Source organism: Hyperoodon ampullatus (assembly GCF_949752795.1).
Source record: "Hyperoodon ampullatus genome assembly, chromosome: X".
Lineage (NCBI taxonomy): Eukaryota > Metazoa > Chordata > Mammalia > Artiodactyla > Ziphiidae > Hyperoodon > Hyperoodon ampullatus.
In genome coordinates this window covers 106,949,971-106,977,477 of record NC_136913.1, presented here as the reverse complement: position 1 = coordinate 106,977,477, position 27,507 = coordinate 106,949,971, and the positions used below count along the sequence as shown (strand labels likewise).

Genomic DNA, 27,507 nt, shown 5'->3' with positions numbered 1-27,507 from the left:
TTAGAGTAATATATAAAACATTTTTAGCTGGTTGAAAACAAAGCTGTAAGAACTGCTTTCACAAAGAAGTACTCCTTTCAAGAGTGAGAAAAAAAATCAACTTAGGTTTAAAATCATATATACAGTCCTCTCAGCAGTTCTAGTAAATGCAGTGGTGTGAAAAACAACATAGGCAATACTTTTTTGCACATAACAATATTTGTTGATGGAAAATCTGTTAGACAAGTCTGATTTCATTTGTTATTAACCATGATTTAATAAAATAATTGTATTTTATCATGATCTTTAGCTAACCTATGGTTTTTGGCTACCACAGCCCAATGCTTGTTGATTTCTGACTCTAAGAACTGGAAGCCTTTTGGTATTCACCCATCTGAAGATATTCTTGTATTGCAAGCATATTAAGGCATGGAATGATTAAAATAATATACCTCAAGAACTGAGAGACGACTGACAAAAGATAGATACACATGTAATATAAGTTAATATTTTGTTTTAAACGATGTCTAGCTGCCTAAGCCTCGCAAAATGAGTTGATGTCAAAATGGCAAGTAGCCACTTTCTGTTTTAAACTAATTTGTGAAAGGACATAAAATGAAGTTTAAAGCTTAGCTTTCAAAGAATATTATGGGTTATGAATTCTATTATCCCATCTAATTTACATACAGAGGAAATGTACTGTAACCTGTTAGAAGTATCTTTAACCTGAAGACTGCTTGCAAAGACAGATAGATAAAACAATATAAAATACAAATTTAAAAATCATTTTAAAGCATGAACACTCATGCTTTTCTATTTTTAAACATTGTTAAACTTTCAATATATTTCTGAAACCTCATAATTTTAAGTTGGAATTTAAAAGTAAGAAAAAACTAAACAAACTGCGCAATTATAAAATCAGCACCAATTTATATATATATATAATTTTATTTAAAATTTAGATCCCTATTCCCACACTCTAATAAGCTGTATAATTTTTGTTTAGAATTTTTTCTGCAAACATACTACAATAAGCTTCTTTTATTTGGAGACAAAATACAGTGGCACTACTGGAAGGAATATCACAACATTACATTTTTATCTTAAAGGACAAGCAAACTTTCAGGGTTGATAATGGGATAAGCATGTTTGAGACTGGTTACCTTCTGGCAGTTCACTGCATCTGGGTATTTCTGAAAAGTATAGAGAAGCTCTTGGATTTTAAAAATATCTTAAAATACATTTTAGATGAAAAAATTGTAAAAGTTCTGCTTATAAGTTTACTTTTCTCCACAATTACAATATTTTAAAAGAAAGCTTTGTTGATTGATGTTTCAAGCATTTAAATTTATAATGCTAAAAACAATTCTATCCTATAATTTCAGGGTAGGGGAATAAACTCAACCTTAAATTTGTTTCTTGGATGTAAACAGAAATCCAGCAGAGGTCATCATTACTTAGTACACCCAGTAAATAAATGTGAGAGGATTCATGTCTGTACCAAATGCCTCTTCAGATTGTTATATTTTCTTTAAAAAAAGCATGAAATAATTGATTCAAAAGCCAACTAACAGCGCATAAATAAAATATTTACTTTCTAAGAAAAACTGTAGCTTATCATCAAATTGTTTACTTGTCCTTTACTTTTTTCAGGCAAACAAAACTGCCCCTCAAATGCACTTGATCTTGGTAAGTATAAGCACGTCATATTCTCCTTAGAGAAAAATCTGTACAGAATTTCACTGTATCTACCACACTTTATTTTAAAATTTCCTCTTCCACTTAGAAAATGACTTCACCACAGATTTAATTGTGTACTGGTATTAAAACATTGACACCCCAAGAACCTAATGAGAGAGAGGAAAAAAAATCTGGTTAAAATTGTCATTCATTTCTTTGTAAAATATATTACATTGATACTTGGTAATATTAAGTTTAATAACATGCTAAAAATCACTTTGAAAAATTCCCCTCTCCTCAGATATATAATTCTAAAATTATAATTATCATTAACATATAATGAAATAACATCAGGCCTAATCACAATGCTACTTACCTCACAAATATAACTAAAAGCAAAGATCATGTCTCATTTATACGTTTATACACACCCCTAATGCCTAGATAATGCCCTGAACATAGGCACCCGACATTTGTTGAATGAACAAATGAATGTGCTTCTTGACATACACTTCTGGCACAAGATGTATGGCAAACTTGGTCATTTGCACTGTGAAGTGGGTATAGTTTTTAAAAAGGCATTTGAACATGCAGACCAAAAACATCCAAAAACAATATAAATATGTAGAAAATAGGAAGCTTTCTGAGTGAATGAACAGGACTACAAATTTTAAGAAATCAAATAAGTAAGGTAAAATCTGAGCAAACAAAGTTATATTGATGCTTTTCATTACATTTCAGTTGGGAAAAGAATGTTAAGTAAAATCTAATAATTACTTGTCACTAACTTAAAAAAGTAAAAGCAGGTAATAAATGGAGCAACTCCCTCTCGTTCATTAAATAAGAATAAGATATAACCTTCAGTTGTACATACTAAAAGTTAGGCTCTTCAATTAAAATTCCAGCACTTACTATGACAATTAAGTAATATTTTAAAATACTATAATAAAATAGTAAAAAACTGATATTAAAGTCAGAGGTAATGAGCTAAGACTGAGATTACAAAGGGCTCTTACTTGTAAATTATTAAACCTCACTTTAACAAAAGTCATAGAACTCACAAATTGTTCTGATCTGAATTGAAGGAACTGTGTATTTTCAGACCAGAAAACAAATATCTATCTCATTGCAAGCTCACTGTAGTAAATTATCAAGTAAAGTGTTTGGAATCCCCAGTAATGAAAGCAACAGAGAATTAATGTACCCCATTTCTTACCTGTCATCCACCAAAACCACCACCACTACTCACCCCTTGCCCGCCCCCACCCAAGTTTCAGGGTTCTCCTTTTTTGGTTAGAGTCAGAGTTTGGGTGATTAGAATGTTTCCACCAAAGAGGCCTAGGTGATACGTGATGTTTAAAGATCCCTTCTAGCCATAACACTCTGTGACTCTGGGTAAAGGAAGATCTAATGGTGAATGAAAGGATAAAATCTTAATTAGCAATTTTAGTGTAGAGTGTGGCATGAAGATGAACTCAAGTTCTTTCCAAACCAAGTGCCTACCTAGAAATGGCCTGAACAGGTTGTCTTTTGTTTTCTCCTGTGTTTGTACAGACTAGGTTATAAGTAGATTCTTCTATTAGAACAGTTAAATTAGCTCAATTATACCAAACCCTTCTTTTACCAATTTTATACTACAGATAATTCTAGTAAGAGTCTCAACACGGAAGAATGATATTAGTGATACTTATTCTCTTTCTGTGCTAACATGAGCTACACCTGTCTCTGGTGTTAACATTAATAACCACTTAAGCATATACTTTAAAAGTACCAATAGCAAGCTTTGGTGTGTTGAGACAATACTGGCCCACTAGTAGCAGAAAGCAACCACTGGCACAATGGGATAAACCAATGTTGACACTGTTTCCAAATATGAAACTAAATAAATCATAAATCTAGAATGTTGTATATATGCAACCCCAAACTGATCTGCTCAGAGTTTTCCTATTACCACTTCTGAATTACATGGATAACATGTTACGAAAAACACATTTAGGATTTATTTAGTATCTATACTAGGATGCTAGTATCTACAATAGGATGCTTTGGGTTACTTCACTTAAAATTAGAGAATCTTAGAACTGAGTATAAAAGGATTTAAAGTCTCAATTTTACTATTGTTTTGATGACTCATTTATCACAGGCTTGAGTAAAAACAGATGTAAGCTATTGTAGAAAAGCAAATGCAGATTTTTACATTTAAAAATTTCTATTATTCCACCTCTTAAGTTATTGTTGAGATAATGAGGTAAAGTTTGATGTATATTTTAACAAACTAGTATTAACTTAAATATATATACATGGTCAAAGATGTCTAAAGATACCTGCACTTTTAAAGATAGTGAGCACTCAGTTATGTGACTGCTGCCATCATGTGGTAATACTATAAAACTACAGGTACAGACGCATGTGCTCATTTTCCCAGTTTTAGAAGCAGCAGAACTATCCTCTTAGTTATGACATATTCAATAAACACAAGAATGCCAAAAATTTTCTACAAATAACAAATAATTATTAGGTCCCTATCTTTGGCCTCACTCAGATTATAGCTTTCCCTAAATGTTAAATGTCAAAAATACACACACATTTACATTGCTGTTCAACTACTGTAGTAACCTAAAGTGAAGAGCACCTTTTTGCAAATCTAGTAAGAGACTAAGGAAACAAATGCCTACAGTTTTCCTGACTTTAGATGAACACATGAAAAAATAAGGAGATCTCTGCCCACATCAATTTTGACTACATTTAATCATTCCAATTTCTAAAATATTTTTCTTGGTATTTCTTCCACAGTAGAGGCAGCATGAGATTTTTAAATCAAAAGGAACTCAGGTCAAATTACTACTCTGACACTAAAGTTGTATAACTCTGAGCAAGTCACTGAACCACCTCTTCAGTCCAAGTTTGCTTGAGTGTAAAAGTGGGATCCCACCACCTTTCTTACAAGGTTGCTGATTAGATCAAACTAAATCGTGCCTAGCATTGTGTCAGGCACATAAGTTTTCAAATACTAGCTTCCATCCCTTTTCACCTCAAAGTGATAGTACAGTTGGACTAGAATACAAACCCCTTGAGAGCAGGGGGAGCATCTTATTCATTTTAGTACCACTTTCCAACTCGATAAACTGCAGAATTAATGCATTTCATTATATCTGCTTGAAAAGATTCTCTTTTATTCCTCATCACAATCACTACCTAAATGTTTTATTTAACGAACTGGAAGATACATACTCCTAGATTATCAGGGAAACCACATACTTCAATAGGCACTTAAACTACAGACTTAAGGGTAGGCCTAGGTCACCTATGTTACTCAAATTACGGTCTTGTTAGAGATGCAGAATGTCAGGCCACACTTCGGACCTACTAAAGCAGAACCTACATTTTAATAAGATCTCCAGATGATTCATATGCACCTTAGAGATTGAGAAACACTGGTTTAAAGGATCCCAAGGTGGCTTGTCCAAAGATTTCTACACCCACTGATCTATGAAATATTTGTCTTTTAGCTCAAATAGCTGGCCTTATTAATATAAACATGTTAATATGAGTTAGTTTGTCAAAATTCTTCCAAGAGCTATCTGAAAGCAGATTATGAGGCAAGAAGAGGGCAAGGAGAGAATGGCAGAGATAGGGGCACAGAAGGCAGGCCTCAGAGTATGATACAACAGTCACCTGAGGCAGGAGGTGTTAGAAAGAAGGAGCATAAATGGGTAGACACTGAAAAGTGAGATAGAAGGGCACTTAACGGATTTATTAATTTGACAAATAAAACTAAATACCTACTAAGCTAGGCAAAACTCAAAATGAATAAAATCATCACTGCCTGGAGTTCAGTCTGAGTGAAATGTAGTATCTTATTTCACTACACCAATCTGGTAGTTATCAAAATAGAAGTATATACAAAGTGTTATGGGAACTGAGAATAAAGTATCTATCTAAAAAGGTTAGGAAAAACTCTGCAGGTAATGTCCAAACTGACTACTGAAGAAAGAATTCACTACGAGGAAAAGGAAAGGGGCAATTCTGACAGAGAGAAAAGCTTTTACAAGGTCATGGAGTCATGAAAGAGCATAGTGTATCTGAGAGAAACTATAAGATTTGAACCAAGGCATTCTCAGGGAGAACATGGTAACAGGGACTGATAGAAGAAACAGAATTGACAATACCTAACAATAACCGATTATCTCAATCCCCTTATCTTTATTACCAAAGCCTCTGTTCAAGTTCTATTTTTCACCATGCCTTCATATTATGATTATGACTATTATGATTATTTTTCTTCTCTTTCATCCTATCCAAAGAAATCTTTCTGAAACACAATTCTGATCATGCCGCTCCCTCATTCAAAATCCTTCAATATGTAACTCAAGCCTACAGGATTCAAAATCCTTCAATATGTAACTCAAGCCTACAGGAAAAGTCCAAATTCCTTAACATATCACGTCCCAGTTGGCCAGGGATTCAAAGGCACTTTGAATCTGTTACCACCACTGCATAATCCCTCCCCAGCCCTACCCCGAAATCCCTCCTGCCTTCCTCTTTTCCTCCTGTCCAGTTGTTTTTATCCATTCTCAATGTATTGTCCCAGCTCTTCAACCTCAGACTTACAGACTGCCTATTACTTTTGATTTTATAATCTTGAGGCATATTTAAATTAAACCTACTGATTCATCCATAATTGAAGCTGGATCAAAGAAATCAGGCTTCAGTTCTGTTCTCTCTCGTCTGTTCTTTGATGGTGGCTAAGGGAGAAAAAAGGAAGTTAGTTGACAATTGTCATATCTATAATAAGCCAAATAGTAACTGAAAATATTGAAATTATCATTAAGTGTTCACATGGTCCATGTAATTGCAATTGTACCCTACAATATTTCAAATGCTATATATTCAAACTACAGACTGTTTAAACATGCAAAACCAATTCATTCGTGGAAAATTATACTTAAAGATGAAAACTGGAAAACCAATTTTTTTGTTTTACTTTAAAAATGTCTCTCTCAACTTTCCTTTCGAGATACTGAATTACGCTATTCTGAAGAGAAGCTATATTTACTTATTTCTTCCCTTTAAGGAGAATACACCAAGGTATACTGAGAAATAGAATCAGAAGACCTGGCTTATAATGAATCTCAGCTTTACTGCTTACTAGTTTTGTCTCCTTGGATAGGCTGTCTAAGCTTCAATATCCTCAAGCCTTTCAACCTACCTCACAAAGCTGAATGAGCTGTGTGGCAAAATGAAATATATACAAGCATTTTGTATACAATAAAGCCCTAATTGTATATATGATGTAATTATCAAAGAATATACCCTCATATATATTAAATTTCCAAGTTTAAGTATTTTACTTTATTATCTGATACGGAAGTTGATCTCAATAACAGGGTAGATCATGTTAACAATGTATTATTTTGATAATGGTAAAAAGAGGGCAAATTATAAGGTAATATTATACCTAGTATACTATTAAGCAAAATAAATCCTTTAAATCTATATATTCCTAAATTAATCTGAAAGTTCATCATCTTAAATTAGGACCTAACACCCCCACCAACCTCACCCTCTTCCTCAATCCCTTCTCATGTATCTAAACTCCTGGCAAGTATTTTATTTAAGAATTTTGCAAAACTTACTTTTCATAGCAAGTATTTCTCTCCTCTAATAATACCCAACTTAATTTCCAAAAAATCTAAATAGAAAATCCTACAGAATCATTGTATCTTACCAAGTCTATATCCATGGTGTCGAAATCCATCCCCTCATTAAGATCTTCAATCCTCCCTTCCGAGGACATCATAACATCTTCAACGATTGGCTCTTCATCATCTTCCATTAGGCTTGTACCACGCCGACTAGAGAAATACAAAACAAGGTCAAGATCTGAACCAAAGTTGTGACTATTAATATATTGGCAGCAACTATGTGGCTCTGTCTATTCAAGTGTAATGGAAAATGATGGAATTAAAGGTCAGGGAAAATGATTAGGCATTGATCATGTCATCAATGATGTCAAAACCCCAATGTTCACTTGTCTAAAAATGCTATGGAGTTAGGTTTATTCGATATTACTTCAATACATTTAGCTTGATAGTTCTGATATCCCATTTAGAAGTTCAATGAGAATTTCCCACATGGGAACAGACAAGATACCTCAAATCCTTTTTGAAAGTAGGCAGGGTACAAATTAATAAACAAGTATAAAACAGAGACCAAAGAAATGACATTTTCAGAATACATATATTTTCATGAATACATATTGTTAATTTTACCCATCACTCACTCAGTACCTAAAATGTACCAGGCACTCACTCACTCATTCACACAGTGCCTACTATGTGACAGGCTTCTACTGTGTCCTATGGATGCAAAATAAAAGATGAGTAAGACATGGTTCCTGCCCTCAAGGAGCTCACAGTCTACTCTGGGAAACAGAGATAATTAATTATGACAAAGTGTGATAAATATTTCAAGAGAAATATGCCTTTAGTGCTATAAAGATATACTGAAAGAAGAGATTAATTCTCCTTCAGGAAGAAATGAGCAACATTTATGCTGAAATTTGCATTCTGTATCCTATAAAACTCAAAACTGAGACATATATAGAAAAGTAAAATAAAAATTAAGACCAAAAATTCTGTTATCACATTATTATAAGAAAAAAACTCAAATTTCAAGTTCACAAATTAGCCCAGATCGGCATAAAAGAGTCAACATAATACTGAAATTAAGGGTGACTTCTTACTCCCCAGTTTGGCTAACATTTCCTTCTTTTCTCACTCATTTAAAGATTCTACCTCAAAAATCAATTATTTATTGAATGCTTGCTTACAATTTACACAATACCATGTTGAGTCTTAAAAGATAAAGATAGCAAGACGTGATGTCTAGTCCAGACTACCTGGACAAATATGCTGACAATGGTCCCTATTTCCCAAGAGTTCTGGATAGTAAATGACAAATTTACTATATTTGGTGGAGGCAACGTGAAGGGGATATGTGTGCTCTGGGGACCATATATTATAGAAAAACAGAAATTCATTCTGCACTTCATTTGAAGTATAAGAAAGATATATGTGATACAAACTATGAGAGAGAGAGAGAGAGAGAGAGAGAGAGAGAGAGAGAGAGAGAGAGAGAGAGAGGGAGAGGGAGAATTTGGAAGTATTTTTAGTTATAGGGCAGATACCATTACAGAACAATTGTTGTAAAACAAAAATACTTTAAAGTCTCAAGCAATAGAACACTTATGGTACAACACCCAAAAGGATCTTCTGGTAATAAATTATTTAACTGGGATAATTTCTTAGTCACCTGAGGAAGTTTATCTCTAAGAAGAATTAAAACTAACTACAAACATTGTATCTATATGAGACGATGGATGTTCACTAAACTTGTTGTGGTAATCATTTCAGGATGTATGTAAGTCACATCATTAAGCTGAACATCTTAAACTTATACAGTGCTGTATGTCAATTTTATCTCCATAAAACTTGAAGAAAAAAGGTTAATCAATCAATCTACAAACAAAAGAATAATGATAAATGGTACTGAGTAATGAGATGCTGTGGAAGATCTTGGGCACCGGTGGGCAAGTTTTCAGGGGAGACATTAAGGACCAAATGATTGCATGGCAGAATTCTGAAGTGTTTGAACTGGTGACTGGTCAGAAGCTAAGAAATCACTTGTTGAATTCAGCGTGAAATAAGAACATATATTAAAGGGAATGTGGCTATAGAAACAGAATAGGGGACAGAATCAAGGGATAGTATAGAGAATGAACATATTAGACATACTCGGATCAGAATCTATAGATGTGATAAAGTATACCTTGTCTGTAGAGGTTCTTAACACCACTACAGATAACTAAAGTGAATTTAAGTAGACTACCACTCATGTGGTAAATGATCATTTCTTAAGAAATATAGGTAAAATTCTCATCATTCAAAAACCAATAAAATGAAACAAAATATAAATTTTAAAAAGGTAACAACTATTATCTCCCAGCATTGAAACATATACCACATTATATTACAAATACAAAGCTTTCAAACTAAAAAACTTAATCAGAATCATCAGATCTTCCCCCTTTGTACCAGTCATCTAAAGACTACTTATATGCCATTTCTTTTGGAGCCAAAGCTAATAAAGATTTATAAAAATCTCATACAGATTCCAGTAAAAACAAAGTATTTGAAAATTAAACTACAATTTTTTTTAGCATTGGACATTTATTCATTCAATGAACATTTACTTAGTACTTTTTAATGTGCTGAGCACTAACAGGAAACAAAAGTAGTCCTTATTAAGTGGTACAAATTATTATGTATAAAATAAGCTACAAGGATATATTGTACAACACAGGGAAATGCCAATATTTTATAATAACTATAAATGGAGTATAACCTTAAAACCCGTGAATCACTAAATTGTACACCTATAACTTATATAATATTGTACATCAACTATACTTCAATTAAAAAAAGAGAAAGAAAGAAAGAGGTCCCTGCCCTTAAGGAGCTCACAGTCTAGAGAAAGGGACAAATTCATAAACAAATTACAATACAATGTGGTAAGTGCTATAAGAAATAGGAGTATACATAGTGTTACGGGAGCATAGATGACACCACAGCTTCACATAAGGTGACACCTGAGCTTGTTCTTTTATGATGATTTTACCAGTTGCCAAGGAGTAGGATATGATACTAAAATGTAGGCAGGGGCCATATTTAGAAAGATCTTGCATGCCATGAGCTAAGGAGTTTGAACTGTATCTTGCAGGCAATGGGGATCCATGGAAAGGTTTTAAGGAAAAGAGTTACATTATCAGATTTTTATTCTAGAACAGCAATTCTTGATGGCAGTGTGAATGATGGAGTGGTGGTGAGGGGAGTGAGGGAAGGGGTTGGTGAGAGGATAAATGGGAGATTTGAGGGAAGAAAACGAGTTAGAAAGCTAATATAATAGTTCAGGTGAGAGATGAGGGCCTGAACTAAGGTAGGGATCAATTAAGATGTAACAAAACTGAATTTTTAGCTATAGTTCTGTGTACCAAAATAAACAAGGATTCATATTTAAACTTTTCCAACAGATCAACCTACGATCAGTCCTTTAGCTAACTAGTTAATATTTAAGTTTTTTTTTTTCTGTTGGAAAGACCAATTTTTAGTTCCTTGATTATTTCAGCTTAGTTACTCTAGAGAGTTTGCTGAAATTTTTAGATAAGGCACACATTAAAATATGTTAAAATGAATTAGTGAACTTCCTGTACTCAGACAATAAGGCACTCTCACTTACATGGCATGCTGAAGATTAGTTCGCAGTTTAACATAGCTCATTGCTGCTCTCTCCTGCTGTTGCCTTGCTTCCTCTTGTTGTCTTTGAGCTAACATCCATGTTACCTGCGTGCTTCAAGGAGAATTTTATTCTTCTTTTAACTTAACTTTTTTCTATGTAATTAATAAAGTTATAGTACAGAAAATGATCAAATGTACTTACTTATAATCAAGAGGAGTTTGATGATGTTCAGTCTGCATTGGATAGACACTCATGAAACTGTCCTCAGGTCGTAATCTTTTAGGCTCTCTCATAATTGTTGAGGTGAGTTGTGGTGTCTGCATCATAACTGGGGTGTGCAGTGTTTGTTCTCTGCTTAGCCACATACTGTCACTACTACTGCTTTCTTCAGCTGAGAAAGAAAATTAACAGCAATGAAGTTCAGTCACTAATTTTGATTAACCAAGTGTCTGATACAATGTGTTCAGGTCAAAAAACATCTGTTTGCTTTCCACATGCTAGAGCTTGGAACAGAAGGATACAAAGGTATGTAAGGTGCAGTCCCTGCCATGCCCTTACAGCCTAGTTGTGCAAAAAGAAAACACAGGCAATTATAACACAGTGTGGTAAGTGCTAAAAGAGAGGGAAGCACAGATAGAATGAGAACAATGAGAGGGATCAGAGCCAGCTACCCAGAAGTTACTTCTGACTAAAGTAGATACTGTGTGGACTGTGAAGTCTCCTAGGCAGGGGGGAGGACATAAGCAAAATCACCGAGGCATGAAACAACAATGACTGAACCATACTAATTTACTGATATTCAGCAATTTTTGACCTGCAAACCAGGAGTTTAGTACTCCTGGATTAGACGGCAAAAGGTAAGGCTGAATAAAGAGGCAGGTATCAATTTATGCAAAGTCTTATAAGCTGTGCTAAGGTGAAAGGAACTACTGCTGAAGGTTTTATGGGAAGCAATGTGGTGAGTTACATGTTTTAGACAAAGTATGTAGTGGTAGTGTGGAGGGTGGACTTAAGAATATGAAGACTAGTAAGCAAACAGGCCACTTAGGAGGTTAACTGTGTAGACCAGGTGAGTTAGAGGTTCAGAACACTTTAAAATTTATAGTGGCATGCAGGGAATACATCTTTTAATTTGATAACTTTCCTATTTAAAAAAAGGAAATTTTATTTTAACTTGCTATCAAGCCCTAACTATTTTAACTGGTCAGGGACACTGTAAGAGAGATTTCTCCACAGACTGGGATGTTGGGACTATATGATCAATCAAGTCCAAATCTAAGTTACAAGTTTAAGTTATAAGTTACGAGTTTATGCATTTATATTATTGGATAAAAAGTACTAAAACCATTAATCCATGTGGCAATTTAACAATATGGCCCCTAAAAAAATAAATAAAATTAAAATATGGCCCCCAAATCTTTGACACTCCTCACATTAACAGGTGGGGGATGATGTCCCATTCCCTTGAACCTGTGCCCTGTGACTGCTTGGTCCATAGAATATGATGGAAATTATGCTATGCCAATTCCTGGCCTTAAGAAAATGGCAGCTTCCAGAGTTCTTGTCTCTTGAGACACTTGCTCTTGGAGCCCAGTCACATGCTGTGAGAAAGCCAAATAGCCACATGGAAAGGACATGTGTAAGGTGGTCCTGGCAGACAATCCCGCTGAGGTCCCAGCTGACAGCCAGTATCAGATACATCTGTAAGTGAAGATGCCTCCGTATGATTCCAGTCACCAGCCTTTGAGTATTCCTAGCGGAAGCACCAGACATCATGTCCCTGCTATGTCATAAGTTTTGGGGGTAGTTTGTTACTCAGGAATAATAGCTGCAGCAAATTTTGGCAACTATGCTAATTTGTTTAAAGTTTCCTAAAGAGAGGAAAAAAGTCCCCAGACCCATTTTGAACCAACCCTGGAGTACTAACAGTCCAAGAGATTCAAGTGTCATAATGTATTCTTAACCCTAAGATTATAGACAGCAACTTGTATTTCTATCAAGTTCTTTATGATTAATGCTCTTCTTCATAGAAATTCAAAAGTTGGGACCTCTCTGAATCTGTTGTACCACTTAAACTAGATGATTTGATCTCTTAGGTAATGATTAGCTCTAAAATACTGAGTCCATATCCCTATACATAGAGTATAGTGCAGTGATTTAAGAGCAGGTGCTCTAGAGTGAGACTGCCTGGCTCTGCTACTTAATATCAGTGTGACCTTAGGTAAAAGTTCTTAACTTCTCTGTACCAGCTTTCACATTTGAAAAATGAGTATGTACCTAAAAAGTTGTAAGAACTGAATTTATGTATGTAAAATGCTTAGAACAGTACATTTACACATAATTGGAGGACACATTGTTCAAGATATTATTTAACAACACATATCTCAAATTTAAAAATAAGGTGACCCTTAATGACAATTCAGTCATTAAGGTTTATGGTAAACATAAAGGACAAATATAAAGAGAATAAACTACATTCTTACTGAGTGCGAGCTGCATGCCTTCAACCACTTTCCGTTTTCCTGTAGATGGCTTTGATTTTTTACTCCGCACGGTTGACCCCCGACTGCTGATTCCACTAATGACTGACATGGTGTCATCATCACCACCAGCTAGCAAAGAATTTCGGTATGACATCAGTGGAAGCCACACATCTTCTCTTCGGAGTGACATCTGAAAGGTCATGAACTTCTCCAAGTAAACATACCTTAAAAAGGAGTAGAAACCATTAGCTTTGATACATCAAATTGACATAGCTTTTTTTTTGCTTTTTGCTTATTCCTATAGGCTCACACACTATAATGGAACATACATGATTTAATGAGAGTTAAATAAAAAGTAAATTAGAATGAAAATAGTGGTTGATGGGTCTACATTTCCTCAAAGCATACAGTAACAACTGAAGGATTATTAGCATTCTGTCTCAAGAAGTCTCTGTTCTATCCTAACATTTACAAGTCCTCTGTTAGAAGAACAAACCTGAGTCATATTCCTGGAAAGAGGACTGGATTTAAAAATTACACAACTAGGGTTCTACCAACCCCTAGCTGCGTGAGCATAGGCATATTACTTCACTACTCAATCTAAGCCTCATCAGTACACTGATGAACAATTTTGTCTCTATCAAGATTCTCACATTAAATGAAATAATTCATAGCATTTCAGCTTATTATTTGTTGAGCATCTATGTCCCAGGCAATGGGGGTAGATACAAAGGTCAATCAGATATGGTCCCTACCTGCACAATATTTTCAGCCTGATGGAAGTCACACATCTACCCTTGGATTCAAGTATCACAAGGATTTTATGACATATATAATATAGCAATCAAAAATCAACTAACATTTGTGTGACTACTGTGTGCTAGGCATTTTCCTCTTGGGTTCTTTAACTTTACTCTTACAGTCTTGTGAGGGAGACATTCTCCCCATTTGACAGATAAGGAGAGAAAGGATAAGAAAAGTTAAGTAATATATCCATGGTCATAAAAATGAGAAAGCAGTATAACCATGATTCAAATCCCAGGCTTCTGACACTAAGAGTTCAGTGCTTTATTGTGTAAATTATGCTTCACACAAGTTTCATCAACTAACTGTAAAGTGCAAACCAAATTTTGCTGTCATAATAATGGCTAATTCGAATCAGTTCAGAATTACCAGTTTTGGACACCATAAGAGAAAGGACAGGAGAGATGAGTTATAAACATACTGCTTAGTGTTAGTTGTATATATTGTAAATATATTTCAGCTACACACAGTAGTACAGTACTCATCAAAGCGTGGTCTGGAAGTTGGCTATTAGTCTGAGAACTTACCAGCCTGACACAAGATGTGCAGTCTGAGCCAAAATATACTCATTAGTTGAGAGATTTACAACTATGTATCCACCACAAAGCTTAACAGAACATTCCAGATAAGTAGCCCTCCCTGATGCTAGCTCCCTTTGTCCTCTTTCCAGCCACAGAGGTTGCCATTAACCTGAACTTGCTATTTTTTGTCCCCATTTGTAATGTTTTAATACCTATTTGTCTGTAAACATCATAGCACCATTTTGTACTTAGCTTTTTGCACTCAACATTATAATTTTAAAATCTAACCATTTTGGAAGAGTGACGTCAGCTAACACTATGGTGGCAATCATTTTCCAATAATGTAAGTGTATCAAATCAACATGTTGTATACCTCAAACTTACACAGTATTATATGTCAACTATATCTCAATGAAGTCAGAAAAAAAAATTTTTTTAAGATGAATGAGATCTGAGGGTCTAATGTATAACATGGTGGCTACAGTTGATGATACTGTGTACTTAAATAATACCACATAATTGAAATTTGCTAAAAGAGTAGAGCTTAAGTGTTCTGATAAAAAAAAATGGTAAATATGTGAGGTGATAAATATGTTAATTAACCTGATTATGGGAATCCTTCCACAATGTATATGAAATCATCATGTTGTACACTTTAAATATATTACAATTTTATGTGTCAATTATAGCTCAATAAACTTGAAAAAAATTTTTAAGATTTTAAAAGCAGATCAATTGGATTGTGTGAATCTTATTTCAATCCCAATTCAATCAAATAAAAGTCACTGTTGACATCTGATACTAGAAATTTGAACAATTAAATGGGTTTTTAATAAAATTAGGGAATTGTGTTTACTTTTTAAAAATCTAACCATTTTGACCACTGTATAGTATTCCATTGTATATTAATCTATTGATACCATTTTCTAGCTGATAGATGTTTAGTCAGTTTTGAGTTTTTCCCTATTCAAACAATGCAACAGTCAAATACTTTAATAGTTATCCTTCTACACATGTGTAAGAGTTCCCCTAGGGTATCTACCTATGAATAGAATTACTGGATCATGAGGTAGGGAGAATCTTAAACTTTACTAGACATTGCCAAATGTCTCCAAAGTGGTCTTGTACCAATTTACTCTGCCACCAGCAATGTATAAAAGCCTCTATTGCTCCACATCCTTGGCAATACTTGGCGCTATCCGACGTCTTAAGTTTTGCTAATATGCTAAGTGAGAAATGTGTTTTTATTGTTTTAATTTTTATTTCTCTAATTAATAGTGCCAATGCAATTTGGGGGGCGGGGCGGGGGGGTGCACCACACAGCTTGTGGAACCTTAGTTCCCAGACCAGGGATTGAACCCAGACCCTTGGCACTGAAAGCATGGCATCCTAACCACTGGACCACCAGGTAATTCCTCAATGCAATTTTGAACTGGGATAAATTTATATATAATAAAATGCACAGAAATTAACAGTAAAGTTGGATCAGTTTTGCAAATTAATGCAGCCATGTAACCCATACACCTATCAAGATACAGGACATTCCTATGACCCTACAGAGTACCCTGTATCCCTTTTCCCATTCAGTCTCCCCAACCCCAAGAAGTAACCACTATTGTGATTTCTATCACCGTTTTGTCTGCCTTAGAATTTCATATAATATCTATACAATGTTGTTTTTTTAAAGACTTTTTTGATGTGGACCATTTTTAAAGTCTTTATTGAATTTGTTACAATACTGCTTCTTTTTTATGTTTTGGTTTTTTGGCCGCAAGGCATGTGGGATCTCAGCTCCCTGACCAGGGACTGAACCTGCACCCCCGGCAGTGGAAGGTGAAGTCTTAACCACTGGACCACCAGGGAAGTCCCCAAGATCTATATAATCTTTAAAAGCAAAATACTGGTGGGCTTTCAGAAGACATTACCTATGAGTTATTCATATTCTTCTGTCTTTTTATACCTCAAAGCCCGGGGTTGGGGGTTGGGGGTGGAAGAGATGAAAGAAGATTTTGAGACTTTAATTCCATTTGTTAGGCTCTCTTAGAACGTAAGTCACCATTTTAGAAGACCAAACCATAAAAGTATCCTGTTTAAATGGCCTGTTGAGAACAGGACTTGTAGTTAAAGTACAAAGATAAAAGAGGGGGACTTCTACTTTCCAGTGTAGTCACGGCTCAGGACACAGACTAAGATGCTCCTGATGGATCAGAGATATTATTATCTGTTAAATGCTCCTTCCTTAGTTAGGCTGAGCCAAGAACTCAAATAGGAATACACAAAGCATTCCAGTTACACCTCTAAAGCCACAACTACACTGTAAGGGGAATTCACAGAATTAAAATGGAGTATTATGCATAAAACAGTTATAATCCTTAAATTATAAAATTTCTGAAGTATAAAGTTTTTTGTGCATTAATGCAATCCTACAAATCTAATCTAATCTGAGAGGGAAACCAAGTATAACAATCTTTAAGAATTCCAAAACAAAATTAAATAGAGTATTTCTAGCAAATACATACACTGTTCTTTTGTCTTGTCGAAGTAGTTTAGAAGAAAATTCACTGAGAATATCAAGAAATGCCAAATTTAAAGGTGGATGGCTCTCTCCTTGTGGATTAGGCTCTTTAAAAGCAAATTCTATGCCATCTCTGCAACAAAAACAACAACAAAAAAAGACAAATATTTAAAGGACTACAATACAAAATTGAGTAACTTAGGGAATTTCTCTATACTTCATCCCACTACTAAGATGTTTCCTTTGTCATGCATTTAATCTGAGGAATAGAGAGAATAAGGAGGCTATAGTGCGAGAATGAGCAAATATATTTACATTTTATGTCACTTTTACTTTGTTTTGGTTTTTATTTTTTGGCGGGGGCGGGGGGGGCATGCTGCGCCACGTAGCTTGCAGGATCTTAGTTCCCCGACCAGGGACTGAACCCTTGCCCCAGCAGTGAAAGCGCCAAGTCCTAACCACTGGACCGCCAGGGAACTCCCAACTGTTACTTTCTTTAAAACAAAACAGACACACACATACACACACCAGCTGGTCTTTATTTAAAATGTGGTTTGGTATATCTACATTCTCTCCTCAGTTCTCTTTTCCATAGAAAATAACCCAAATCCTTTCACATAATGATCAGTACATTTTCTGTATTTTTCAAGACACAGAGGAGATGAACTATAACACATAGGATCAACTTAAAAATAATTATTCAAAACTATCTGTAATGACCCACTTAAGAGTAAAGTTTAAAAATTAAACTCCACTCAGGGCCCACTTTATATTTATTTAACAATAAATACCTCTATTAATCAAGACAACTACCCAACATTATATATATATATGAAGTAAATAATATATTACTTCTCAAAATAATTACTACATGTGTGGTCCTTAAATATTACCTAAAATTCTCATCCATAGTATTAAAAGGCATAAAAAGAAATTTGAGACTTTTAGAGCAAAGTGAAAAGGAGAGAGTAAATTAAAGTTGAGGAAGGTATAGGACTAACAAAGAGCAGAACAATTTCTGAAGGGAGACATTTAACACTTCATAATTAAGTAAGCAACAGGAATTTTAAAAAGACACAAAACAGAGAGCTTTCAATGAAACAGAGCCCAAGCCTCTTGATTTTTCCAAAGGCAAGGCTCTTTATCCACAATAAAGACATAAAGGGTATTAATAACCACATGTTGGTTATGTTAGAGCTCTAAAATATACTTAAAAGTATAATTGATCACTAAATTACATGCCTAAAATAAAATCAGATGATTTCCAATTTTGATAAGGCAAAGAAAACATGCAGACAAAATAAAGATTGTGGCTCAAAACAAGAGAAACGGTCACTACAAAATAGAGAACAGAACCAGAAACAGAAAACTTGAAACAAAGAAATCAAATCTCAAAAAATTATCTACCCAGCAAGAGAGATTATGACAAAAACTGTTAAAAGAGGTTCTATAATACCTGATGAATATATGTTGCTTTTCTTCACGTAATTTATAAAGATTTTGTATGGTTTTAATTAAAGCAAAGACTTTTCTATAAAAGGTGTTCTAGTCCCAATTCATGTGTTAAAAGAGATAGCACTATAACTGGTTCTTAAGAAAGGAGACATGCCACAGATTTGTAAACAAGTAATAAAGCATCAATTGAACTTGGTTATTCTAAACAAAGGAGCAAGATACAAAAAAACTTCATGATTAACAAACAGAAGAGCTGAATAAAATATTTGGAAATTACTTGTGTAGCATAGCAATGGCCTCTCTCGTTTTCAATTGATCGAGTCCAAAAGTTAAAGCAAAACGTCGAGCAAGTTCTTTTATGCCGCTGAATGTTGAGGATGACCTATCAAAATTATAGCCATTTTCCTGTATCATTTCATTAAAAAGCTGTTTGGAAAGAAAGAAAGCATGTTAAAGTTTTTTTAATAACTATGGATTATTAACAACTAATTTTAAAATACTACATTTTATATTTAAAATATACTTGATGTTCTATAAATAAGGCATTGTACTTCATTCTAAAACATGGATTTTTAAAAACATGATACAAATGACCAAAATTGTAGCACTTCATATATTCAGACTAGAAGTAGTTATTGACTTTAGAAACTCCTTAGATTAGTTATGACAGAATTCTTTTCTGCCGGTATTAATTGGATATTAAAATAGCATATAAAAATATAAAGAAAAAGGAAACCAACTAACAACTATGCTCTTATTGACATTTAACTGATGGATCTTCACATCAAGAACTTTCATCATAAAGTTAGCAAAACAAAATACAATCTTTCAACTATCAAGCTGCCAAGATTTTTAACAGATAATGGCTACTACTTAAGAATACAGTGCAATGGGCACTGATCTGCTGGGAACATAAACTGAGAAAACCTTTCTTTCTACAGAGCAATCTGGCGATGTGTAGTGAAAGCTTTAGAATTTTCATGCCCTTTGAGTAAGCAATTGTTATTATCAGACTTTATCCAAAAGGAATGATAACAGTAATATTTGTATACAATACATAAGTACAAAAATGTTTGTCTTAGTGCTATTTATAATGGCATGAATTGGAAAAAACCTCAACATCAAACGAGAAGAGATCTTGGTTAAATTATAGTCCCTCTATAAAATGGAATACTACACAGTCATTAAAAATGCAGAGGAGAGTATTTAACGGCATGAAAGTGTTCAGGATTTATTAATATGAAAAATTCAGCATTTCAAGACAATGCACAATAAGATTTTTTATTTTTGTAAAATAAGATTTCATGTAGGCATAAAAAAGATTAGGAAGTCAAAAATTAAAACATTGCTAAGTGAAAAAAATTAAGGATAAGTTGTATTTTTTCTAGTTTTCCTATAATATTTTCTAAACTTTCTACAGCAAACAGCTATTATTTTACACCAAAAGTTATTTAAATGCTGCCTTTAAAACCTTTAAACGTCTATTAATTTTAATAAAGAATATCAAAATATGCAAATGAAATTAAGAACTTTCATACCTAGATTTCTAAAAAGCAAGAAAATTTATCAAAGTGAAATGGGTTGGGTTATGTTCTGCATGCATTTGATCTCTACAGACAAAAGTATACTAAGCAAATGATTTTTGCCTAATTAAACCTGCCTTGACACTGCCAAAATGAAAATGACTGGTACCTTTTGATTATAAGGTTGATAAATGCTCATTAAAATACATGTGCAAATGTACAAAGAATAAAGTAAAATTCACCTGAAACCTACCAAGGCAAGTTAACCACAGCTAACATTTTGGTGATTATTTTTTCCAAATAGGTACACAGAGATGTGCACAATTTTATAGAGATGCTATACTGCAATCTTTTTTTATTCTCAAACTATATATTGTAGAGATCTTTACAAATTAATGAATACAAACCTACATCAATTTTAAGTGCTACACAGCCACTGCAGAGATATACTACACAATATATTCATCTAATATCCTATTGCCAGGCATTTGGATTATTTTCTAATTTCTTGCTATTATAAATAACTTGGTAATGTATAATCTTCTACACTCATTTTTGCAAACTTATCCTATTACCACTGTGGACGAACTTCCAGAAGTAGAACTGCTGCCTCAAATGGCATACACATTATAAATCTTGACATATATTGCCAAACTGCCTGCCAGGAAGGTTGAACCAATATACCTTGCTGACAGAACCTGTTTCTCCCATACCTTAGGCGGCTATAGGTTTTGCCAATCTTGCCAGTCTCAAAGCAAAAAATGATCTCACTTGTACAATGTCTACTAGTGAGATTGAGTATTTTTCATTTCCACTTTTATGAACTATCTATTGCATCCTTTGCCCAGTTTTCAACTGTTACCCTTGAAAACTATTAAGTGCTTATTTTGTTAGCCTAAACCTGGTATTCTTCATGTCTTACCTGTTGCAAACTGAGAATAAGGGTCTTCGCACACTGAATTTTGTCTATCTGCCTTGTTTTACTCATTGTTTCTTTGATGATATCGCCATAGTCATTATAATACTAGAAAAGAAATTTGTACAAATTAGGCCTTTGTCTCTTAAAACTATTGGACAATAAGACTAATTTTAGGTTAGTCACATAAGCATATCACAAGAATGTTATTTGGCTAGAATTATGCCTTCAAAGACACGAAAGAATGTTACTAAAACTTCATTATAATCTTTAAACACATAATCCCTAACATCAGTAAATTCAGAAATATCAGACAGTTAAGATCTAATCACATTAAGCTCCACAGTTGGTTTTAAGGAGGTGTATTGTTTAACAATAATTAAGTTATACAGATTTTCAGAAATAAAACAAAGGACAGAAACAAAGTTCTTGTGCTCTTTGTGAACTATTAAGACAATGAATGTAATCAGTTACTTTCATAACTTATTCATTGCTAATGACATGTAGTTCATGAGCAGTTTCCAAATTTATTGATTTGGCTTATAGAAACTAACAGCCTGTTAACAACATTTAAAAGAAAACTTACTGTATGTGGCATTTACATTACACTGCACAGGAATTTTTTTTCTAATTTAAGATCTTGTTTCAAAATGCATACATTAACAACTACCAGAGATAACAGGATAACCATGCCCCTGTATGACTAACAAAATTGACTTTAATCTAGAATACCTAAGTCTAAAAGTTTAAAATTTGCAAAATGACTTCAAAAACAACCTTAGTTAAAAAAAAAAATCTAACAAGTATTAGGCCAAATAACTTAAGTTCCAAAGTACTTTATTAATGGTTCTATCATATAGGAAAGTATTCTGAAGAGAGAATTAACTAGGTTTTGATAAATGTATTACGTATTTTATCCTGTAAAAGCAAAAGCTTTAAAAAAGTTTACATTTATAATTAGATTTTACTTGAAAAAGGCTTACAGAAAAATCATCACATCGTATTTAGTCACATTCTGTTAGTACAATCAACAATATCCTTTCTACTACTACTTAAAAGTTAAAGAATCTCACATATATTTATGACAATTTGTGAATAACCCACTGTGACTCAAATCAGATTTTCAGAGCTTAAGGAACCTTAGCTATCACAGTGGAACAGATGAAGAAACTCAGGACACAAAAGGTACTGAATTACTCAAGGTCACAAGCTGCATAGTAACCAAGCCAAAACTGTATTATCTAGTTCTCTGACTCCTAAACACTTTTTTATGTTACATCAAGCAGGGTAGGGACACCATCCTGTTGTTTTAAACTAAATCACAAAAGCAATTTCTATTAGTGACAGTTAACCTAAGACAAGCTGTTTGCAATATTCCAAACACAAATGAACTCAATAAACCCAAAATGTCCATTAATGGAGGATCAGAGGTATGAGAAAATTTACTGAAAATGTTAAATATTTTAAGAGATTTCTTTTACACTAGAAAAGTAATTTACTATTAAAAAATTCAATGGCAACCAAACATAAAAGCGACGTAAAAATATCTCGCTATCCATTTTTCAACTTTACCTTCATATACTGCTTAAAGATATCTGCAGCTGTATTCATCTCCACCACAGTATATACAATTAGCTTACAAAACGCTGCAAGTAAATTTCTCCTTTTGTGCAGAGCTTCAATTTTACTGGCTTCATCTTCCTGCTGACCATCTGGGGAAAAAGGTTTCCAACATTAAGCCATCTGTATTTTACTTCAGCCTTGTGTGTGTGTGTGTGTGTGTGTGTGTGTGTGTGTGTGCGCGTGCACGCGCGCGCGTGTGTATGTGCATGCGTGTGTGAGTGTCTGTGTATCAAATTCAATATAAAACATCTTTATTTTGGAGAATTTGAAAAATAAGGGAAAAAACATTTAAATAAAATAAAAATTATAATCACTCAATATCTTCATGAATGACCAGCCCATTTATTCCAACACACAAAATTTTTGTGATGTCAAATCAGAAGGCTGTTTAGTGAACATGGAACAGGAACAAGTGGAGTGAGTGAGAGGAACTGATGTTTAGTGAAATCAGGCTAAGCTTGCCTAACACATTAATCTACTTCCCTAGCAGGATAGTTTGACGATGAGACCTGCATATTCAGTATCTGTTGGGTAAGGCTCTTTCTTCTCTAGGGGCAGACAACCTCAGAAATTCTCCTATCCCTTCTAAAGATGACCCCACCTCAAACCCAACTTTTACTGACAGATACTTTCTTTATACATATTACAGATATTCGGTTAGACTGGCCTAGAAACCATTCTGTCTTTTTAAGGTAACTTCACATATATCTGCTCTGATCCATTATGTGAGATCTTGATATTCAGTTATCAAAGGGACAAAATTATTTCCAAATTCATAGTTGAGAGAGCCGGATTACAGCCTCCAAGTGCTGCCAAAGGATTTTCAAATTATTTGATACTGTGCATAAAATTGTAACGAAGCCTTTTACATAAAAAGCTATGCAAAGAATTTTCCTCTTGACAAATTTTACAAATGAAATTACTTACATAAAAAATACTGTGTATAAAATAAGAACTCTTTCTAAACAAGTATTTATTTTACCCTGTCTCTGATAATCCTTGATAACTGCTAGTAAATAAAAACCAAATTTTAAGAATAGGAATTTGTTTAAGACAGACCATCTGAAAAGTTTGTTATCAAAAGTGCCTATTCCAGAGTGCCAGTCATTTGCTTAGAAACCTAAAATATACTGTTCATTCTTTTAAAAGAGTACACTAAACATACAAGCTAACTTTTTCTTAATGACTCTGTGATTATAATGGATTTCTATACAATATTGTTTCCAATCATTGTTTGGTACTGTTCTCAGGAACCAGAGGGATACAGACTTATTCCCCCTACAGACTAAGTTACCCAGATATTAAGAGCTTTTTGAGCCCTGATTTTTAGGTTTCTTCACTTCTTACTTATCAAAAATTAGCCACCTTTTTCTCTTGTGGGGATTAAAGAATGTTAGAGAAGTGTCTAACACACTGGGCCTTCCACAGATGTCAGTTGCCATTATTATTATGTGTTGCCAGTGCCTCTAGAAGCATTCCCTATTTTATTCTCCCCTTCTAGTCTGATGTGGGCTAACAAATCAAATAACCATGGGTCTACAATACCAGGGGTTAGATGAGTATGAAAAGCAATGGAAACTATCATATGTTGCTGGTGGGAGGATAAAAGAATAAAACCACTTTGGAGAATAATCTGGCAACTTGTGGTCAAGTTTAAGATGCACATAGACTATATAATCTAGCAATGCCACTCTTAGGTATACAGGCACACCTCAGAGATATTGCAGGTTTGATTAGACCACCGCAATAAAGGGAATACTACAATGAGTCACATGAATTTTTTGGTTTCCCAGTTCATATAAAAGTTATGTTTACACTATACTGTAGTCTTACTAAGTGTGCAATAGCATTAAGTCTAAAAACATGTACATAAGTTAATTAAACACTTCATTGCTAAAAAATGGTAATCATCTAAGCTTTCATGCAAGTTGTAGTAGTAACATCAAAGATCACTGATCACAGATCACCATGACAAATATTATAATAATGGAGAAGTTTGAAATGTTGCAAGAATTACCCAAAAAAAGACACAGAAACATGAAGAGAACAAATGCTGTTGGAAAAATGGCACCCACAGACATGTGTGATGAAGGGTTGTCACAAACCTTCAATTTATAAAAATACACAGTATCTACGAAGTGCAATAAAAGGAGGTATGCCTGTACACTAGAAAAGCATGTGCTCAAGGAGATAAGTATGAGAACATTTTTGTAACACTATTTATAATAGGAGAAAAGATGGAAACAACCTAAATGTTCGTCAATATGAAAACGGATAAAGTGTGGTTAATTCATATCACATAATATTCAGCAGTCAGGATGAATAAGCTATAACCACATGTCGATACTGACAAATTTCACAAATAATGTTAACTCAAAAAAGCAAGATGAAAAATAAAATGTTCAACATGATACCATTTATGTGGAAGCTAGCAACAGAAAATAAACTATATATTGTTAAAAGATACATAAATTCCTAGTAAAATAAAATTAAAATGCAAAGGCATGATAAACAGCAAATTCAGGATAGCAGTTATCTCTAGGGAAAAAGAATAATGGGATGGGGAGGGATACAAACAAGGGCTTTCTTTTGTATCTATCTATTCCTTTAAAAAAACAAATCTGAAACAGAGCAAAATTTGACAAATGCTGGTGGTTGGTATATACAAGTGTTACATTTTATTCTTTTCCACAGAACTGGAATACATTTCATTTTTAAAGTGGAAATAGAAAAACATGAAGTCCAAGGAGGTAAGACAAAGTGTAATTCCAGGAAGCTCCCAGAAAATTTAGGAGGATTGGCAAGCTTATTCTCATTCCTATTTCCTATGATCTAAATGAAGTTGAGGTAGTCCCCAACTAACAAAAGGGTTATAAACCAAAACCAATTTTGTATCAGTTTTGGGAATATAATTATGTTTTCCTATAGAAGTTTTAAAAACTCCTACTCATCTTTTAGTATCCATTTCTGATGTTAGCTTATTTCAATGGTGTTTTGACTCCTACAGAACAGTTAGAACTTCCTCTACATGCCCACCAACACTTTGTAGCTACCTCTATTACTTATCAAATTACATTATAATTACTTTTTTTAGATGTCTTTTCCACTTGAATTGAATTCTTAAAGGAAAAGACCATGTCTCATTTTTTTGATATTCATAGCATCTAGTATACTGCCTGCTGACCAATAAATGTCAAATGAATGTTAAAAATAAAGTGTAACTAAACCAATAGCTGAAAGTGAATGGTGGAAAATTGTAAGTATATAAACTTTAGTACATGGATTTTGATATCTCTTTTGGCTACTTAGGTTTCTCAATTCTGTTCTGGTTAAGTTTTTAATACTTGAGAACAAAGCTCTCTATTGATAAAAAAATAAGCTACAAGCCATGTCTAGAATTATATATAGTTAAAAGCTTTGCTGTGATGTGTCAGTTTATGTATGGACATACACATACTGATGTTATATATCCTTCAAGTTTAACTTCAAATTGGAAAAAAAAAAACCCAGAAGAAGTCACCAAATACTATCTGTTTTTCCACGATTTCTTGTTCAAGTAAGGCATCTGTGTATGCAATTAGGGTGCGAAGAGTAACTTAACACTAGGCAAGGTTGGCTTGATTATTTACCTGTAACATTCTGTACTGCCCCAGACTTTTACAGAAAAATTATGCTATGAAAGTATACAACAGAAAGGTCATTTAAAGAAACACTTTAGGGCTTCCCTGGTGGCGCAGTGGTTGAGAGTCCGCCTGCCGATGCAGGGGAAACGGGTTCGTGCCCCGGTCTGGGAATATCCCACATGCCGCGGAGCAGCTGGGCCCGTGAGCCATGGCCGCTGAGCCTGCGCGTCCGGAGCCTGTGCTCCGCAACGGGAGAGGCCACAACAGTGAGAGGCCCACATACCGCCAAAAAAAAAAAAAAAAAAAAAAGAAACACTTTATTCTGCTCTAATTACTTGAATATTGGTATTACCAATTATTAAGGGGAAAGAGAAGTAAATTTTGTTGAGTACCTACCTACTACATGCCCAGGCACGTATATACTAGTCACTTTGCTCAATTTAATTAACTTGTACAGTTCTGTAAGGTAGCTACAAATTAGAAAAACAAGCTCACAACTAGTGAGAAACAAAGATTTGATTCCAAAGCCTATGCTCTGTGATACCACACTGTCTTTATAATATTACAAGCAATGAACACAAATTGCACTGGAAAATGTACCTCTGTTTCATGTTTTAAGAATAAAATATCAAACAGTAGTGTAAAACTTTACATTGCTGTTAATTAAACTTGATTTATAGTAGATACACAGATTTAACAAAAAGATGGCAATAAAATTACCTGCACTGTTATTGTCATCATCCTGTTCAATGAAGACATGATCCAGAATAAAGCTGAGCAACTCAGACTGCAATGAAGAATCAGGGGTGTAAACTAATGGCTCTAACATGTCACGCCCTCCTGACATAATCTGATGGCTGAAGATCATCAAAATATCACATAGAATAGTGAAGGCCTAGTATAAAAAAAAAAAAAGAAAAAGAAAAAAAAAAAAGGATAGCATGCCATAAACCAAAGTTTCTCACGAACTGCCACAAGTAACTTACATATTTAATGTGGAAATAAAACCCAACTTTCTATATTTGAAACTCATAAGAAAAAGCAATGTCTAGTATTTTCCTAAGATTTTAAAAGTGAAGAGTGTAATT

The 27,507-nt window shown here is 34.0% G+C and overlaps 1 protein-coding gene across 1 annotated transcript in view; it reads right to left on the bottom strand.

Moving 5' to 3' along the window:
• Positions 1-1,796: 1,796 nt before the first annotated feature.
• STAG2 (STAG2 cohesin complex component) overlaps positions 1,797-27,507 on the bottom strand; it is a 118,396-nt gene continuing 92,685 nt past the window's right edge. Inside the window, exons 24-34 of the mRNA XM_079727422.1 lie at positions 27,140-27,314; positions 22,746-22,885; positions 21,180-21,281; positions 19,012-19,160; positions 17,284-17,412; positions 13,440-13,663; positions 11,158-11,347; positions 10,957-11,067; positions 7,388-7,514; positions 6,327-6,404; positions 1,797-1,826 (exon numbers count right to left, since the gene is read on the bottom strand). Coding sequence (XP_079583548.1) covers positions 1,803-1,826; positions 6,327-6,404; positions 7,388-7,514; positions 10,957-11,067; positions 11,158-11,347; positions 13,440-13,663; positions 17,284-17,412; positions 19,012-19,160; positions 21,180-21,281; positions 22,746-22,885; positions 27,140-27,314 — 1,449 coding nt within the window. The 3' untranslated portion in view covers positions 1,797-1,802. The remainder of the gene's footprint in view (positions 1,827-6,326; positions 6,405-7,387; positions 7,515-10,956; positions 11,068-11,157; positions 11,348-13,439; positions 13,664-17,283; positions 17,413-19,011; positions 19,161-21,179; positions 21,282-22,745; positions 22,886-27,139; positions 27,315-27,507) is intronic.